Raw genomic sequence first — 18834 nt, forward strand, 5'->3', positions numbered from 1 at the left:
ACGTTCCGTCAAAATCATGCATTCCAATCGCGCTGTGGCCATCCTGGCATGGTGGTAAGGAATCCGCTGGTAGGTCTCCCGGAGTGCCGGGTGGCTTCATACGACCACGGTGGTGGTGCTGGCGGTGGCCACGCGATGGGAGAATCCCTTCGGAATTCTCGTGGAGTGGCGCCGAGGGCGATGCGGGGGTGTGGCGGGGGGGGGGGGGCATAGGGTAAAGGGGGAGGCACGGGAGGGGGTGACGGCCAAAGTAGCCATCGGCTAAAACCACGGCAGTTGAGTCTTACATTTTCAGATTTTGAATGAGTAATGAATTAATGAGGAATACATGGAGAATTAATGAGGATGTATTGAATAATGAATGATCGATTCATATTTGTTAATGTAGAATGAATTAATCAGGAATTATAAATGAAACATGTATGAACCAGTAAACATTTGATCAATTAAAATATTTTACCCAGAGATTCCTTCGTAAGACAAATCTCGTGTGTCCAGGATGTCAAGGGAATGAGGAGTGAATAGGTGAAAGAGTCAGGAATGAATGAGGTGAGGAATTAAATGTCGTTACCTTGGAAGTCATATTCTCCACCTCTTGCCTGCGGAGAGACGAAGCGGAGGTGAGAGTGAGACACGTGTGTGTACGCACACGTGTGTGGGTCTATAGGTCTCTGTGAGTCTTTGGGTCTCTGTGGGTCAATGCAATTCGTTGTAGATTCACATGGCATTTACATCTCACCTGCAGTGACACAACGGACATCTTTTGCGGACAGAAAGGCAGTCAGTCACACACTCGCCATGAATGGAAATGGACAATCATCCCAACGCTGCAGGACCCTCTTGACAAAAGTATTGAGGAGCGTGAAGCTTTCCAAGGTCAATTGCGTTGTTGTTGTCGTTGTTATTCCAAAGTGCTGAACAAGGCAATGTTACTCCTGTGTGTGGCCCCATTGTGATATTTTCAGTTGCTTCTCGATGTTTTGCTGAAGGCCTTCTCCTGTTCCCACTGCGCCACCCTGCCGTGCCACGCGCTGACTGGCTGAGTGGGATGGCTGCGTTTCTTGCTGGGTGAGTGGCTAGCTGGGTGGGGAGATATCTGGCTGGGTGGCTGGGTAGATGGCTGGGTGGCTGGGTAGATGGCTGGGTGGCTGGGTGGGTAGATGGCTGGGTGGCTGGGTGGGTATATGGGTGGGTGGCTGGGTAGATGGGTGGATGGGTAGCTGAGTGGCTGGCTGGGTGGCTGGGTGGCTGGCTGGGTGGCTGGCTGGGTAGCTGGCTGGGTAGATGGCTGGGTAGATGGCTGGGTGGCTGGGTAGATGGCTGGGTGGCTGGCTAGGTGGCTGGCTGGGTAGCCGAGTGGCTGGCTGGGTGGCGGGCTGGGTAGCTGGGTGGGTAGATGGCTGGGTGGCTGAGTAGTTGGCTGGGTGGCTGGGTAGATGGCTGGGTGGGTAGCTGAGTGTCTGGCTGGGTGGCTGGGTGGCTGGCTGGGTGGCTGGGTAGATGGCTGGGTGGCTGGCTAGGTGGGTGTATGGGTAGCTGAGTGGCTGGCTGGGTAGATGGCTGGGTGGCTGGGTGGCTGGCTGGGTGGCTGGCTGGGTGGCTTGCTCGGTAGATGGCTGGGTAGCTGGGTAGATGGCTGGGTGGCTGGCTAGGTGGGTGGATGGGTAGCTGGGTGGCTGGCTGGGTGGCTGGGTGGCTGGCTGGGTAGCTGGGTGGGTAGATGGCTGGGTGGCTGAGTAGTTGGCTGGGTGGCTGGGTAGATGGCTGGGTGGGTAGCTGAGTGGCTGGCTGGGTGGCTGGCTGGGTGGCTGGGTAGATGGCTGGGTGGCTGGCTAGGTGGGTGTATGGGTAGCTGAGTGGCTGGCTGGGTAGATGGCTGGGTGGCTGGGTGGCTGGCTGGGTGGGTGGCTGGCTGGGTGGCTGGCTCGGTAGATGGCTGGGTGGCTGGGTAGATGGCTGGGTGGCTGGCTAGGTGGGTGGATGGGTAGCTGGGTGGCTGGCTGGGTGGCTGGCTGGGTGGGTGGCTGGCTAGGTAAATGGCTGGGTGGTTGGGTAGATGGCTGGGTGGCTGGCTAGGTGGGTGGATGGGTAGCTGAGTGGGTGGCTGGGTGGCTGGCTGGGTAGCTGGGTGAGTGGGTGAGGCGACGGGCAGACTCACCGGAGCCGGTGCTCGCCGGAACAGCGGAAGCGAGTAGCGCAGATGCGTCATCCATCGGCGCGGCTGTGGGGATGGAGGCGCCGAGTGGCGGTGCTGCGTGGGAACGACACGCGGCACAAACAATACCACCACCATCATCAGCAGCAGCCAGGATCAATCCACTGCTGGATGAAGGCCTCCCTCCACAAGCCGCTGCCACCTTTCAGACAATCTGCCCAGCAACCGCTCTGCGCATCACCACGAGCTGATTTCACCGCTCCGTCTTCGCGGTGGATTGACCCCTCTCAACTTCCACTCCGTTTTTAGTCTCGACCATCGGCCATCATCGTCCTCACCAGCCGAGACGCGTGCTGCTGCCCAAGCCCTATTCACTTCCCCTTCCATGTTTGGATGATGTCACGAAGCTGCGTATGTTCTCTAACCAACGTGTTAATTTCGCTCTCTCTTACACGTGAACAAAGGCAGAGCCCTGCTGCTGCTGTCACCCTGTTCCCACCATACTGTTGCAGTGGTTAGAATTCAGAGTGAAGCGGCAGTTGTGGTGATTGTTGATCTTGAACTCGCTGATTCATCGGCGGCCGGATGCCTCCTTCTCACTCTAATATGGCTACTGCCATGGTTACTGTTCTCATGAATTTCAGTCATTGATTCCTCCACCAGCGTTCTGGACTCGGGTTACACGACTCTGATTGTTCCATCCACATTGTGTTCAAACACCACCACAGGTCACAACCACTCACTCACCCACGCACTCACCCACTCAACCGACTCACCCACACCTCTGCGTGCTATTACATCTCTAGTGTCTACAGGCTTCGGCATTGGTGGTGGTGATGGGTTGAATCATCAACTACACGCAGAGTTGTAAATTACATTATGCAGATGTTGGTGGTGACGATGATGATGGCGGTGATGGTGAAGGTGATTCAAACGCAGTTATAAAATGCACAACACAAAGCGCCCATCCGAGTCGCGGTGCTCAACGCGAGCTCCGTGGCGAGCGGTCGAGCGAAGAAGCCACGTGTGGCGCGGGCGTTGATGGGGGCCGGGGGCTGGGGGGAGAAAATGCGCCAGGTCTGTACGTTAAATACCCAATTAGAGTGCCGTTAATTGGACCGGTTCCCCGGGCAGAAAAAAACGCCGCATTTGCATAATCCCCATACTGGGCCCCCATTCGCGAGGCCTCTGTGCTATGGCACCGCGGTCAAAGGGCGCCACACAGAACAGCGCGGAATATGTCAAATTAATTGGGTGATTTGAATTCATTTCTCCCGCTAATGTAGCCGTGTGCGACGCTGTGGGGGTATTTTGAGACTGGAATTTGAATGCGAGTCCCTCTCATCTCACTCCACTCCCCTCCACGCACGCTCCTGCCTCTCCCCTCTCATCTCACTCCATTCCCCTCCACGCACTCTCCTGCCTCTCCCCTCTCATCTCACTCCACTCCCCTCCACGCACTCTCCTGCCTCTCCCCTCTCATCTCACTCCACTCCCCTCCACGCACTCTCCTGCCTCTCCCCTCTCATCTCACTCCACTACCCTCCACGCACTCTCCTACCTCTCCCCTCTCATCTCACTCCACTCTCCTCCACGCACTCTCCTCTCCTGCCTCTCCGCTTTCATCTTCCCCTTTTCCCACCCCGTCTGTCGTGGGGGTCCAAGAGTCCTGAGCCCCCCCCACCATCCCCTACCACCCCCCACCACTCCCTACCACCCCCCACCACCCCATCGATCGGCGCTCGAGCCCGGCGAGGCGTCAGCGGCGTCGTGTCGTACGTGACATTTAGCGGCGTTGATGAAGGGCGCGTTTGTTTATTTATAAAATGTTTTTTCAAATTGCGTTTCGTTTGCATCACGGGAAATGAAAATTTGACACTGACCTTCGACAAAATATGTAAATTGGCTCCGTGCGTTGTGTGGTTTGTTTTTTTTGCATATATAAGGACGTCGCTGTCTGCAATAACTGCAGGAATAGCAATAAGAACAATCATAAATTAATCAAGGCCACTTGCCAAATTCACTGTCGGATCAAGGCCTCCCCACACGGCGTCAGCCCGGAGTGTCGTTGGCCCACAATGCAACACCAGGGATTGGTGACGAATCGCTTCGGACGCCACGCGCCACTGATACTAGCCGTGCATGGGAATGCAACTCGGGTGGCTGAGTTTCGTAGCGCTGTGTGCTCACAACTGATCCTTGCTCGAACTAACCGCTCATCATGGCCTCTATCTCGCTGCAATGCAGAAGGGGCCATATACATGTTTTAGGTCCGTGATGCCGTCACACATGGCCCTGCAATTGACGTCACGGGATCTTTAACATCCATTGACTAGAAGCCAACATCTATCCATCGCTTTCTTCTGCAAAATCCACATCAGTACCTGACCCATATCTAACGAGAGGGTCCTTGCCCATGAACATCTGGCGATTCACCAGCATTGGTTCGATGCGAGTGCGTGTGCGTGTCTCTGTGTGCGTGTGTGTGTGTCTGTGTGTGTGTCTGTGTGCGTGTGTGTGTCTCTGTGTGCGTGTGTGTGTGCGTGTGTGTGTGTCTGTGTGTGTATCTGTGTGTGAGTCTCTATGGGTCTCTGTGCGAGTTTCTGGGTCTCTGTGTGAGTCTCTATGGGTCTCTTTGTGCGTCTCTCTGGGTGTCTGTGTGAGTCTTTCGGTCTCTGTGTGAGTCTCCGTATCTGTGTGAGTCTCATTGGGTTTCTGTGTGTATCTCTCTGAGTCTCTGGGTCTCTGTGTGAGTCTCTGGGTCTCTGTGTGAGTCTCTGGGTCTCTGTGTGAGTCTCTGGGTCTCTGTGTGAGTCTCTGGGTCTCTGTGTGAGAGTCTCTGGGTCTCTGTGTGAGTCTCTCGGTCTCTGTGTGAGTCTCTCGGTCTCTGTGTGAGTCTCCGTATCTGTGTGAGTCTCTTTGGGTTTCTGTGTGTATCTCTCTGAGTCTCTGGGTCTCTGTGTGAGTCTCTGGGTCTCTGTGTGAGTCTCTGGGTCTCTGTGTGAGTCTCTGGGTCTCTGTGTGAGTCTCTGGGTCTCTGTGTGAGAGTCTCTGGGTCTCTGTGTGAGTCTCTCGGTCTCTGTGTGAGTCTCTCGGTCTCTGTGTGAGTCTCCCTGGGTCTCTGTGTGAGTATCTGGGTCTCTGTGTGAGTCTCTCTCGGTCTCTGTGTGAGTCTCTCGGTCTGTGTGAGAGTCTCTGGGTCTCTGTGTGAGTCTCTGGGTCTCTGTGTGAGAGTCTCTGGGTCTCTGTGTGAGAGTCTCTGGGTCTCTGTGTGAGTCTCTCGGTCTCTGTGTGAGTCTCTCGGTCTCTGTGTGAGTCTCTCTGGGTCTCTGTGTGAGTATCTGGGTCTCTGTGTGAGTCTCTCGGTCTCTGTGTGAGTCTCTCTGGGTCTCTGTGTGAGTATCTGGGTCTCTGTGTGAGTCTCTCTTGGTCTCTGTGTGAGTCTCTCGGTCTGTGTGAGAGTCTCTGGGTCTCTGTGTGAGTCTCTGGGTCTCTGTGTGAGAGTCTCTGTGTGAGAGTCTCTGGGTCTCTGTGTGAGTCTCTGGGTCTCTGTGTGAGTCTCTCTGGGTCTCTGTGTGGGTCTCTGTGTGGGTCTCTGTGTGGGTCTCTGTGTGGGTCTCTGTGTGAGTCTCTCTGGGTCTCTGTGTGAGTCTCTCTGGGTCTCTATGTGAGTGTCTCTGTATGAGAGTCTCAGAGTCTCTGTTTGAGAGTCTCTGGGTCTCTGTGTGAGTCTCTGGGTCTCTATGTGAGTCTCTGGGTCTCTGTGTGAGTCTCTCTGTGTCTCTGTGTGAGTGTCTCTGTGTGAGTCTCTCTGGGTCTCTGTGTGAGTCTCTCTGGGTCTCTATGTGAGAGTCTCTGTATGAGAGTCTCAGAGTCTCTGTTTGAGAGTATCTGGGTCTCTGTGTGAGTCTCTGGGCCTCTGTGTGAGTCTCTGGGTATCTGTGTGAGTCTGTCTGGGTCTCTGTGTGAGTCTCTGGGTCTCTGTGTGAGTCTCTCTGGGTCTCTGTGTGAGAGTCTCTGTGTGAGAGTCTCAGAGTCTCTGTGTGTGAGTCTCTGGGTCTCTGTGTGAGTCTCTGGGTCTCTGTGTGAGCCTCTCTGTGTCTCTGTGTGAGTGTCTCTGTGTGAGTCTCTCTGGGCCTCTGTGTGAGTCTCTCAGTCTCTGTGTGAGTCTCTGGGTCTCTGTGTGAGTCTCTGGGTCTCTGTGTGAGTCTCTGGGTCTCTGTGTGAGTCTCTCTGGGTCTCTGTGTGAGTCTCTCTGGGCCTCTGTGTGAGTCTCTCAGTCTCTGTGTGAGTCTCTTTGGGTCTTTGTGGGAGTCTCTGGGTCTCTGTGTGAGTCTCTGGATCTCTGTGTGAGTATCTGTGTCTCTGTGTGAGTCTCTGGGTCTCTGTGTGAGTCTCTCTGGGTCTCTGTGTGAGTCTCTGGGTCTCTGTGTGAGTGGCTCTGGGTCTCTGTGTGAGGGTCTCTGGGTCTCTGTGTGAGTCTCTCGGTCTCTGTGTGAGTCTCTCTGGGTGTCTGTGTGAGTCTCTGGGTCTCTGTGAAAGTTTAAGATTCATATGTGGTGTGTATTAAATATTTTTACGTCAACCTAAGACCCACATCTAACAGAGAGAGGGCCCTTGCCTATAAACACATGGCAGTTCATCAGCATTCGAGTCCCGAATCTGGTCTAGAGTTTTCTTGTATTCAACCAATGCTGTTGAAACGATGCACTCATATAAAGCCACGTGGCTGATGGGATGTGTAAATTGTACTTGTATCTAGTTTTATGTGAAGGGGCAGATATGGGAAGGAAGAGGCGAACTGCCTGCGTAGTTATTTTGTTCTAAATTCACGACTCTTGTTGTGTGTTCACCCTGCCTGCTCTTACACGCGCGGGAATTACTGAACACAAGGGTTCATATTAAGAGGTCATTCAATATCGGGGCAAAACATCTGTCCGTTGGTCTATATTTAATATTGAAATAAATTTTGACAGATGGTTGTTCCCGTCTGTCTGGGTGCGTCTGTATGTCTGTGTGGGTGGGTGGGTGAAGCAGCAGCGCAGTGGTCGGCGCACTGTGCAAGGAACGCTACAGATATCCGAACCAGTCAAGGAGGCCCAGGCCAGTTGGTGAGGGTTAGCGGTAGACCTAGTACTAGTGGCCAGTTGGTGAGGGTTAGCGGTAGACCTAGTGCTAGTGGCGAGTTGGTGAGTGTTGGCGGTAGATCTAGTACTAGTGGCGAGTTGGTGAGGGTTAGCGGCAGACCTAGTACTAGTGGCGAGTTGGTGAGGGTTAGCGGTAAACCTAGTACTAGTGCCGAGTTGGTGAGGGTTAGCGGTAGACCTAGTACTAGTGCCGAGTTGGTGAGGGTTAGCGGTAGACCTAGTGCTAGTGGTGAGTTGGTGAGGGTTAGCGGTAGACCTAGTACTAGTGGCGAGTTGGTGAGGGTTAGCGGTGGATCTAGTACTAGTGGCGAGTTGGTGAGGGTTAGCAGTAGACCTAGTACTAGTGGCCAGTTGGTGAGGGTTAGCAGTAGACCTAGTACTAGTGGCCAGTTGGTGAGGGTTAGCGGTAGATCTAGTACTAGTGGCGAGTTGGTGAGTGTTAGCGGTAGATCTAGGACTAGTGGCGAGTTGGTGAGGGTTAGCGGTAGACCTAGTGCTAGTGGCGAGTTGGTGAGGGTTAGCGGTGGATCTAGTACTAGTGGCGAGTTGGTGAGGGTTAGCAGTAGACCTAGTACTAGTGGTGAGTTGGTGAGGGTTAGCGGTAGACCTAGTACTAGTGGCCAGTTGGTGAAGGTTAGCGGTAGATCTAGAACTAGTGGCGAGTTGGTGAGTGTTAGCGGTAGATCCAGTACTAGTGGCGAGTTGGTGAGGGTTAGCGGTAGACCTAGTACTAGTGGCGAATTGGTGAGGGTTAGCGGTAGACCTAGTACTAGTGGTGAGTTGGTGAGGGTTAGCGGTAGACCTAGTACTAGTGGCGAGTTGGTGAGGGTTAGCGGTAGACCTAGTACTAGTGCCGAGTTGGTGAGGGTTAGCGGTAGATCTAGTACTAGTGGTGAGTTGGTGAGGGTTAGCGGTAGACCTAGTACTAGTGCGGAGTTGGTGAGGGTTAGCGGTAGATCTAGTACTAGTGCCGAGTTGGTGAGGGTTAGCGGTAGACCTAGTACTAGTGGCCAGTTGGTGAGTGTTAGCGGTAGATCTAGTACTAGTGGTGAGTTGGTGAGGGTTAGCGGTAGACCTAGTACTAGTGGTGAGTTGGTGAGGGTTAGCGGTAGACCTAGTACTAGTGGCCAGTTGGTGAGGGTTAGCGGTAGATCTAGTACTAGTGGCGAGTTGGTGAGGGTTAGCGGTAGATCTAGTACTAGTGGCCAGTTGGTGAGGGTTAGCGGTAGATCTAGTACTAGTGGTGAGTTGGTGAGGGTTAGCGGTAGACCTAGTACTAGTGGCCAGTTGGTGAGTGTTAGCGGTAGATCTAGTACTAGTGGCGAGTTGGTGAGGGTTAGCGGTAGACCTAGTACTAGTGGTGAGTTGGTGAGGGTTAGCGGTAGACGTAGTACTAGTGGCCACTTGGTGAGGGTTAGCGGTAGATCTAGTACTAGTGGCGAGTTGGTGAGTGTTAGCGGTAGATCCAGTACTAGTGGCGAGTTGGTGAGGGTTAGCAGTAGACCTAGTACTAGTGGCGAGTTGGTGAGGGTTAGCGGTAGATCTAGTACTAGTGGCGAGCGGGTGAGTGTTAGCGGTAGATCTAGTACTAGTGGCGAGTTGGTGAGGGTTAGCGGTAGACCTAGTACTAGTGGTGAGTTGGTGAGGGTTAGCGGTAGACCTAGTACTAGTGGCGAGTTGGTGAGGGTTAGCGGTAGACCTAGTACTAGTGCCGAGTTGGTGAGGGTTAGCGGTAGATCTAGTACTAGTGGTGAGTTGGTGAGGGTTAGCGGTAGACGTAGTACTAGTGCCGAGTTGGTGAGGGTTAGCGGTAGATCTAGTACTAGTGCCGAGTTGGTGAGGGTTAGCGGTAGACCTAGTACTAGTGGCCAGTTGGTGAGTGTTAGCGGTAGATCTAGTACTAGTGGTGAGTTGGTGAGGGTTAGCGGTAGATCTAGTACTAGTGGTGAGTTGGTGAGGGTTAGCGGTAGACCTAGTACTAGTGGTGAGTTGGTGAGGGTTAGCGGTAGACCTAGTGCTAGTGGCGAATTGGTGAGGGTTAGCGGTGGATCTAGTACTAGTGGCGAGTTGGTGAGGGTTAGCGGTGGATCTAGTACTAGTGGCGAGTTGGTGAGGGTTAGCGGTAGACCTAGTACTAGTGCCGAGTTGGTGAGGGTTAGCGGTGGATCTAGTACTAGTGGCGAGTTGGTGAGGGTTAGCAGTAGACATAGTACTAGTGGCCAGTTGGTGAGGGTTAGCAGTAGACCTAGTACTAGTGGCCAGTTGGTGAGGGTTAGCAGTAGATCTAGTACTAGTGGCGAGTTGGTGAGTGTTAGCGGTAGATCTAGTACTAGTGGCGAGTTGGTGAAGGTTAGCGGTAGACCTAGTACTAGTGGTGAGTTGGTGAGGGTTAGCGGTAGACGTAGTACTAGTGGCCACTTGGTGAGGGTTAGCGGTAGATCTAGTACTAGTGGCGAGTTGGTGAGTGTTAGCGGTAGATCCAGTACTAGTGGCGAGTTGGTGAGGGTTAGCAGTAGACCTAGTACTAGTGGCGAGTTGGTGAGGGTTAGCGGTAGATCTAGTACTAGTGGCGAGCGGGTGAGTGTTAGCGGTAGATCTAGTACTAGTGGCGAGTTGGTGAGGGTTAGCGGTAGACCTAGTACTAGTGGTGAGTTGGTGAGGGTTAGCGGTAGACCTAGTACTAGTGGCGAGTTGGTGAGGGTTAGCGGTAGACCTAGTACTAGTGCCGAGTTGGTGAGGGTTAGCGGTAGATCTAGTACTAGTGGTGAGTTGGTGAGGGTTAGCGGTAGACGTAGTACTAGTGCCGAGTTGGTGAGGGTTAGCGGTAGATCTAGTACTAGTGCCGAGTTGGTGAGGGTTAGCGGTAGACCTAGTACTAGTGGCCAGTTGGTGAGTGTTAGCGGTAGATCTAGTACTAGTGGTGAGTTGGTGAGGGTTAGCGGTAGACCTAGTACTAGTGGCGAGTTGGTGAGGTTTAGCGGTAGACCTAGTACTAGTGGCCAGTTGGTGAGTGTTAGCGGTAGATCTAGTACTAGTGGTGAGTTGGTGAGGGTTAGCGGTAGATCTAGTACTAGTGGTGAGTTGGTGAGGGTTAGCGGTAGACCTAGTACTAGTGGCCAGTTGGTGAGTGTTAGCGGTAGATCTAGTACTAGTGGTGAGTTGGCGAGGGTTAGCGGTAGACCTAGTGCTAGTGGTGAGTTCGTGAAGGTTAGCGGTAGACCTAGTACTAGTGGTGAGTTGGTGAGGGTTAGCGGTAGACCTAGTGCTAGTGGCGAGTTGGTGAGGGTTAGCGGTAGACCTAGTACTAGTGGTGAGTTGGTGAGGGTTAGCGGTAGACCTAGTGCTAGTGGCGAATTGGTGAGGGCTAGCGGTAGACCTAGTACAAGTGGCAAGTTGGTGAGGGTTAGCGGTAGACCTATTACTAGTGGTGAGTTGGTGAGGGTTAGCGGTAGACCTAGTGCTAGTGGTGAGTTGGTGAGGGTTAGCGGTAGACCTAGTACTAGTGGCAAGTTGGTGAGGGTTAGCGGTAGACCTAGTACTAGTGGCGAGTTGGTGAGGGTTAGCGGTAGATCTAGTACTAGTGGCGAGTTGATGAGTGTTAGCGGTAGATCTAGTACTAGTGGCGAGTTGGTGAGGGTTAGCGGTAGACCTAGTACTAGTGGCGAGTTGGTGAGAGTTAGCGGTAGATCTAGTGCTAGTGGTGAGCTGGTGAGGGTTAGCGGTAGACCTAGTGCTAGTGGCGAGTTGGTGAGGGTTAGCAGTAGACCTAGTACTAGTGGTGAGTTGGTGAGGGTTAGCGGTAGACCTAGTACTAGTGCCGAGTTGGTGAGGGTTAGCGGTAGATCTAGTACTAGTGCCGAGTTGGTGAGGGTTAGCGGTAGACCTAGTACTAGTGGCCAGTTGGTGAGTGTTAGCGGTAGATCTAGTACTAGTGGTGAGTTGGTGAGGGTTAGCGGTAGACCTAGTACTAGTGGTGAGTTGGTGAGGGTTAGCGGTAGACCTAGTACTAGTGGCCAGTTGGTGAGTGTTAGCAGTAGATCTTGTACTAGTGGTGAGTTGGTGAGGGTTAGCGGTAGATGTAGTACTAGTGGTGAGTTGGTGAGGGTTAGCGGTAGACCGAGTACTAGTGGCCAGTTGGTGAGTGTTAGCGGTAGATCTAGTACTAGTGGTGAGTTGGTGAGGGTTAGCGGTAGACCTAGTGCTAGTGGTGAGTTGGTGAGGGTTAGCGGTAGACCTAGTGCTAGTGGTGAGTTGGTGAGAATTAGCGGTAGACCTAGTGCTAGTGGCGAGTTGGTGAGGGTTAGCGGTAGACCTAGTACTAGTGGTGAGTTGGTGAGGGTTAGCGGTAGACCTAGTGCTAGTGGCGAATTGGTGAGGGTTAGCGGTAGACCTAGTACTAGTGGCAAGTTGGTGAGGGTTAGCGGTAGACCTAGTACTAGTGCCGAGTTGGTGAGGGTTAGCGGTAGATCTAGTACTAGTGCCGAGTTGGTGAGGGTTAGCGGTAGACCTAGTACTAGTGGCCAGTTGGTGAGTGTTAGCGGTAGATCTAGTACTAGTGGTGAGTTGGTGAGGGTTAGCAGTAGACCTAGTACTAGTGGTGAGTTGGTGAGGGTTAGCGGTAGACCTAGTACTAGTGGCCAGTTGGTGAGTGTTAGCGGTAGATCTAGTACTAGTGGTGAGTTGGTGAGGGTTAGCGGTAGATCTAGTACTAGTGGTGAGTTGGTGAGGGTTAGCGGTAGACCTAGTACTAGTGGCCAGTTGGTGAGTGTTAGCGGTAGATCTAGTACTAGTGGTGAGTTGGTGAGGGTTAGCGGTAGACCTAGTGCTAGTGGTGAGTTGGTGAGGGTTAGCCGTAGACCTAGTGCTAGTGGTGAGTTGGTGAGGGTTAGCGGTAGACCTAGTGCTAGTGGCGAGTTGGTGAGGGTTAGCGGTAGACCTAGTACTAGTGGTGAGTTGGTGAGGGTTAGCGGTAGACCTAGTGCTAGTGGCGAATTGGTGAGGGTTAGCGGTAGACCTAGTACTAGTGGCATGTTGGTGAGGGTTAGCGGTAGACCTATTACTAGTGGTGAGTTGGTGAGGGTTAGCGGTAGACCTAGTGCTAGTGGTGAGTTGGTGAGGGTTAGCGGTAGACCTAGTACTAGTGGCAAGTTGGTGAGGGTTAGCGGTAGACCTAGTACTAGTGGCGAGTTGGTGAGGGTTAGCGGTAGATCTAGTACTAGTGGCGAGTTGGTGAGTATTAGCGGTAGATCTAGTACTAGTGGCGAGTTGGTGAGGGTTAGCGGTAGACCTAGTACTAGTGGCGAGTTGGTGAGTGTTAGCGGTAGATCTAGTACTAGTGGCGAGTTGGTGAGTATTAGCGGTAGATCTAGTACTAGTGGCGAGTTGGTGAGGGTTAGCGGTAGACCTAGTACTAGTGGCGAGTTGGTGAGTGTTAGCGGTAGATCTAGTACTAGTGGTGAGCTGGTGAGGGTTAGCGGTAGACCTAGTACTAGTGGTGAGTTGGTGAGGGTTAGCGGTAGACCTAGTGCTAGTGGCGAGTTGGTGAGGGTTAGCGGTAGACCTAGTACTAGTGGTGAGTTGGTGAGGGTTAGCGGTAGACCTAGTGCTTGTGGCGAGTTGGTGAGGGTTAGCGGTAGACCTAGTACTAGTGGCAAGTTGGTGAGGGTTAGCGGTAGACCTAGTACTAGTGGTGAGTTGGTGAGGGTTAGCGGTAGACCTAGTACTAGTGGCAAGTTGGTGAGGGTTAGCGGTAGACCTCGTACTAGTGGCGAGTTGGTGAGGGTTAGCGGTAGACCTAGTACTAGTGGCGAGTTGGTGAGTGTTAGCGGTAGATCCAGTACTAGTGGCGAGATGGTGAGGGTTAGCGGTAGACCTAGTACTAGTGGCGAGTTGGTGAGGGTTAGCGGTAGATCTAGTACTAGTGGCGAGTTGGTGAGTGTTAGCGGTAGATCTAGTACTAGTGGCGAGTTGGTGAGGGTTAGCGGTAGACCTAGTACTAGTGGTGAGTTGGTGAGGGTTAGCGGTAGACCTAGTACTAGTGCCGAGTTGGTGAGGGTTAGCGGTAGATCTATTACTAGTGGTGAGTTGGTGAGGGTTAGCGGTAGACCTAGTACTAGTGCCGAGTTGGTGAGGGTTAGCGGTAGATCTAGTACTAGTGCCGAGTTGGTGAGGGTTAGCGGTAGACCTAGTTCTAGTGGCCAGTTGGTGAGTGTTAGCGGTAGATCTAGTACTAGTGGTGAGTTGGTGAGGGTTAGCGGTAGACCTAGTACTAGTGGTGAGTTGGTGAGGGTTAGCGGTAGACCTAGTACTAGTGGCCAGTTGGTGAGTGTTAGCGGTAGATCTAGTACTAGTGGTGAGTTGGTGAGGGTTAGCGGTAGATCTAGTACTAGTGGTGAGTTGGTGAGGGTTAGCGGTAGACCTAGTACTAGTGGCCAGTTGGTGAGTGTTAGCGGTAAATCTAGTACTAGTGGTGAGTTGGTGAGGGTTAGCGGTAGATCTAGTACTAGTGGTGAGTTGGTGAGGGTTAGCGGTAGACCTAGTACTAGTGGCCAGTTGGTGAGTGTTAGCGGTAGATCTAGTACTAGTGGTGAGTTGGTGAGGGTTAGCGGTAGACCTAGTGCTAGTGGTGAGTTGGTGAGGGTTAGCGGTAGACCTAGTGCTAGTGGTGAGTTGGTGAGGGTTAGCGGTAGACCTAGTGCTAGTGGTGAGTTGGTGAGGGTTAGCGGTAGACCTAGTACTAGTGGCAAGTTGGTGAGGGTTAGCGGTAGACCTAGTACTAGTGGCGAGTTGGTGAGGGTTAGCGGTAGATCTAGTACTAGTGGCGAGTTGGTGAGTGTTAGCGGTAGATCTAGTACTAGTGGCGAGTTGCTGAGGGTTAGCGGTAGACCTAGTACTAGTTGCGAGTTGGTGAGGGTTAGCGGTAGATCAAGTACTAGTGGCGAGTTGGTGAGTGTTAACGGTAGATCTAGTACTAGTGGCGAGTTGGTAAGGGTTAGCGGTAGACCTAGTACTAGTGCCGAGTTGGTGAGGGTTAGCGGTAGATCTAGTACTAGTGCCGAGTTGGTGAGGGTTAGCGGTAGACCTAGTTCTAGTGGCCAGTTGGTGAGTGTTAGCAGTAGATATAGTACTAGTGGTGAGTTGGTGAGGGTTAGCGGTAGACCTAGTACTAGTGGTGAGTTGGTGAGGGTTAGCGGTAGACCTAGTACTAGTGGCCAGTTGGTGAGTGTTAGCGGTAGATCTAGTACTAGTGGTGAGTTGGTGAGGGTTAGCGGTATATCTAGTACTAGTGGTGAGTTGGTGAGGGTTAGCGGTAGACCTAGTGCTAGTGGTGAGTTGGTGAGGGTTAGCGGTAGACCTAGTACTAGTGGTGAGTTGGTGAGGGTTAGCGGTAGACCTAGTGCTAGTGGCGAGTTGGTGAGGGTTAGCGGTAGACCTAGTACTAGTGGTGAGTTGGTGAGGGTTAGCGGTAGACCTAGTGCTAGTGGCGAATTGGTGAGGGTTAGCGGTAGACCTAGTACTAGTGGCAAGTTGGTGAGGCTTAGCGGTAGACCTATTACTAATGGTGAGTTGGTGAGGGTTAGCGGTAGATCTAGTACTAGTGGCGAGTTGGTGAGTGTTAGCGGTAGACCTAGTGCAAGTGGTGAGCTGGTGAGGGTTAGCGGTAGACCTAGTACTAGTGGTGAGTTGGTGAGGGTTAGCGGTAGATCTAGTACTAGTGGCGAGTTGGTGAGTGTTAGCGGTAGATCTAGTACTAGTGGCGAGTTGGTGAGGGTTAGCGGTAGACCTAGTACTAGTGGCGAGTTAGTGAGGGTTAGCGGTAGATCTAGTACTAGTGGCGAGTTGGTGAGTGTTAGCTGTAGATCTAGTACTAGTGGCGAGTTGGTGAGGGTTAGCGGTAGACCTTGTACTAGTGGCGAGTTGGTGAGGGTTAGTGGTAGACCTAGAACTAGTGGCGAGTTGGTGAGGGTTAGTGGTAGACCTAGTACTAGTGGCGAGTTGGTGAGGGTTAGCAGTAGACCTAGTACTAGTGGCCAGTTGGTGAGGGTTAGCAGTAGACCTAGTACTAGTGGCCAGTTGGTGAGGGTTAGCGATAGATCTAGTACTATTGGTGAGTTGGTGAGGATTAGCGGTAGACCTAGTACTAGTGGCCAGTTGGTGAGTGTTAGCGGTAGATCTAGTACTAGTAGTGAGTTGGTGAGGTTTAGCGGTAGACCTAGTGCTACTGGTGAGTTGGTGAGTGTTAGCGGTAGACCTAGTACTAGTGGTGAGTTGGTGAGGGTTAGCGGTAGACCTAGTGCTAGTGGCGAGTTGGTGAGGGTTAGCGGTAGACCAAGTACTAGTGGTGAGTTGGTGAGGGTTAGCGGTAGACCTAGTGCTAGTGGCGAGTTGGTGAGGGTTAGCGGTAGATCTAGTACTAGTGGCGAGTTGGTGAGTGTTAGCGGTAGATCTAGTACTAGTGGCGAGTTGGTGAGGGTTAGCGGTAGATCTAGTACTAGTGGCGAGTTGGTGGGGGTTAGCGGTAAACCTAGTACTAGGGGCGAGTTGGTGAGGGTTAGCGGTAGATCTAGTACTAGTGCCGAGTTGGTGAGTGTTAGCGGTAGATCTAGTACTAGTGGCGAGTTGGTGAGGGTTAGCGGTAGACCTAGTTCTAGTGGCGAGTTGGTGAGGGTTAGCGGTAGACCTAGAACTAGTGGCGAGTTGGTGAGGGTTAGCGGTAGACCTAGTACTAGTGGCGAGTTGGAGAGGGTTAGCAGTAGACCTAGTACTAGTGGCCAGTTGGTGAGGGTTAGCAGTAGACCTCGTACTAGTGGCCAGTTGGTGAGGGTTAGCGGTAGATCTAGTACTAGTGGCGAGTTGGTGAGTGTTAGCGGTAGATCTAGTACTAGTGGCGAGTTGGTGAGGGTTAGCGGTAGATCTAGTACTAGTGGCGAGTTGGTGAGGGTTAGCGGTAGACCTAGTACTAGTGGCGAGTTGGTGAGGGTTAGCGGTAGATCTAGTACTAGTGGCGAGTTGGTGAGGGTTAGCGGTAGACCTAGTACTAGTGGCGAGTTGGTTAGTGTTAGCGGTAGACCTAGTACAAGTGGCGAGTTGGTGAGTGTTAGCGGTAAACCTAGTACTAGTGGCGAGTTGGTGAGGGTTAGCGGTAGACCTTGTACTAGTGGTGAGTTGGTGAGGGTTAGCGGTCGATCTAGTACTAGTGGTGAGTTGGTTAGTGTTAGCGGTAGATCTAGTACTAGTGGCGAATTGGTGAGGGTTAGCGGTAGATCTAGTACTAGTGGCGAGTTGGTGAGGGTTAGCAGTAGACCTAGTACTAGTGGCGAGTTGGTGATTGTTAACGGTAGACCAATTCTAGTGGCGAGTTGGTGAGGGTTAGCAGTAGACCTAGTACTAGTGGCGAGTTGGTGAGGGTTAGCAGTAGACCTAGTACTAGTGGCGAGTTGGTGAGGATTAGCAGTAGACCTAGTACTAGTGGCGAGTTGGTGAGGGTTAGCGGTAGACCTAGTACTAGTTTCGAGTTGGTGAGGGTTAGCGGTAGACCTAGTACTAGTGGCCAGTTGGTGAGTGTTAGCGGTAGATCTAGTACTAGTGGTGAGTTGGTGAGGGTTAGTGGTAGACCTAGTACTAGTGGCGAGTTGGTGAGGGTTAGTGGTAGACCTAGTACAAGTGGTGAGTTGGTGAGGGTTAGCGGTAGACCTAGTACGAGTGGCAAGTTGGTGAGGGTTAGCGGTAGACCTAGTACAAGTGGAGAGTTGGTTAGTGTGAGGGTAGAGCTGGTCTTAGTGTCTGGTTGGCGAGTTGGTGAGGGTTAGAGCTAATGCTAGTTGGCTCGGTGGTTATGTTTAGGTGAAGCATTATCCCAGGGTGCTTCAAAATGTGTTTAACACTTATATGGGACTATTATTTACAAATGGAAAAAGAATGTATAATACATTGTAACGTGATAACAAATGTATGTTAATAAGCTTCAATAAGTCAAAGAGTCTCCTACTCGTTTGCCATCATTGTCAACGCATGCCTGGAATCTTGTCCAGGTGGTCTCCAGAGCCGGGAGGCAGCACGTTTCTTGCGGTATTGTTGAAAATTCCAGAAGTGTTCACATTTTTATTGAAGCACCCAGCACGTCACGTCCAGAATACCTTTGTCTCGCTTTGGACTCTGGCTCCTACCAGTGAGGTGCCACCTACTCCACAGTCCGAACCAGCGACTCGGAACTTAGTCTACACCTGGCGGATGACAATTGTCGTGGACCTCCCCATTGGTGTCGAGGAGGAGCCGTGTGCTGCTGGGATCGCCAGAAGAAGGCGGTACAGCAAGCGGACTCTTTGCCATCTGCGTTTCCCCCTCAAGGTTGTGGGTGTTCTCCGGATGCTCCGGTTCCTCCCACGTGTATAATAAACACACGCGTCAAACTATTATTGTTGTTTTCATTGTTATCACACCACATCCAGAATGCCCCCTTTTCGCTATGGCCAGGATTACTCGTCACTTGCCACTTACTCAAAAACACATTTCCATACCCGGCTGCACACCGCGTCCAGAATCCCCCCCCCACTCCCCGCCTCTGTCCCTGTGGACTGCGGCCACTCTGAGTCATTGTGCCACCTACTCGGTCCAGCAGCTACCCGGAAAGTCGCGAGCGAGCGAGGAGGGGTGGGGGGGCAGGGGGGGGCGTTGAGCGGTGGGGGATTGGGGGAGGGGTGCGAGACCTCGGCGTGGGCCCCGAGGTGGCCGGGCTGGCTGGGTGCAGGCGCGCGTGGGCACGCGTGGCGCGGGAGATAAGAGCGGCGGTGCTGCGGCCAGAGACCTCACAAGCGCGGCGGCGGTGGCGACGGTGGCGGTGGTGGTGCCAACCAATCAATGAGGGTGTGAGTCGGGGAGGTTGTGTGCGTGCGTGTTTGTGTGTAATGAGTGCGTTGCGTGCATGGTGCGTTGCATGATGTGTGGGGAGCGGTAGTGTGGTGGGTAGTGCACTTCGCTATGATTCCCTCTCAGGACCAATAACAATGATAGAGAATATTAAACTGGTCCTGGGCCTCCCCTTGGTCGACTCGGCCTCAAATGAGTACCTGGTGTGTACAAAATGAACACCAGGGATACAAAGGCGGCCGGGCATGGTACTGACAAAGCCACCCCTTTTATGTGCCATACTGGCCTTAATAAGTGCTCGCTAACGGCACTTGCCCCAACTCTCTGCTAAATTAAAAGCTATACGGAGGACCTTTGTCTCTGTGTGTATATTGTGGTATGATGATGGTCACTGTCATTTGTGTCCATGTCATCACCATCAGATACAATACAACTGAATCTGTGTAAATGTGAGGATGTGGATGTAACAGTGGATTGGTGTGTCTGCGTGTGTTTAAACATGTGGCATGCGGGTGAGGTTGTGGGTACTGTATGTGTGTGTGCGCGCATGTGTGTGTGAGAGGTTTGCGTTGTCTGGGTCACATAATCCTCATGCCCAAGCAGCTTCTGTTTGGCCGGATAGAGGGGGCTAAACGGGTTAAAGAGATGGACTGATGCGGTACGGGA

The 18834-nt window shown here is 52.6% G+C and overlaps 1 protein-coding gene across 2 annotated transcripts in view; it reads right to left on the reverse strand.

Moving 5' to 3' along the window:
- Positions 1-18834, reverse strand: part of LOC144736082 (tyrosine-protein kinase SYK-like) — a 48389-nt gene that overhangs the window by 8243 nt on the left and 21312 nt on the right. For both annotated transcript variants that reach the window (XM_078618679.1, XM_078618678.1), the window contains exons 7-8: positions 2159-2251; positions 572-599 (exon numbers count right to left, since the gene is read on the reverse strand). In XM_078618679.1, coding sequence (XP_078474805.1) covers positions 572-599; positions 2159-2251 — 121 coding nt within the window. The remainder of the gene's footprint in view (positions 1-571; positions 600-2158; positions 2252-18834) is intronic.

This window comes from Lampetra planeri, chromosome 3 (genome assembly GCF_965212315.1).
Source record: "Lampetra planeri chromosome 3, kcLamPlan1.2.h2, whole genome shotgun sequence".
Classification (NCBI taxonomy): Eukaryota; Metazoa; Chordata; class Hyperoartia; order Petromyzontiformes; family Petromyzontidae; genus Lampetra; species Lampetra planeri.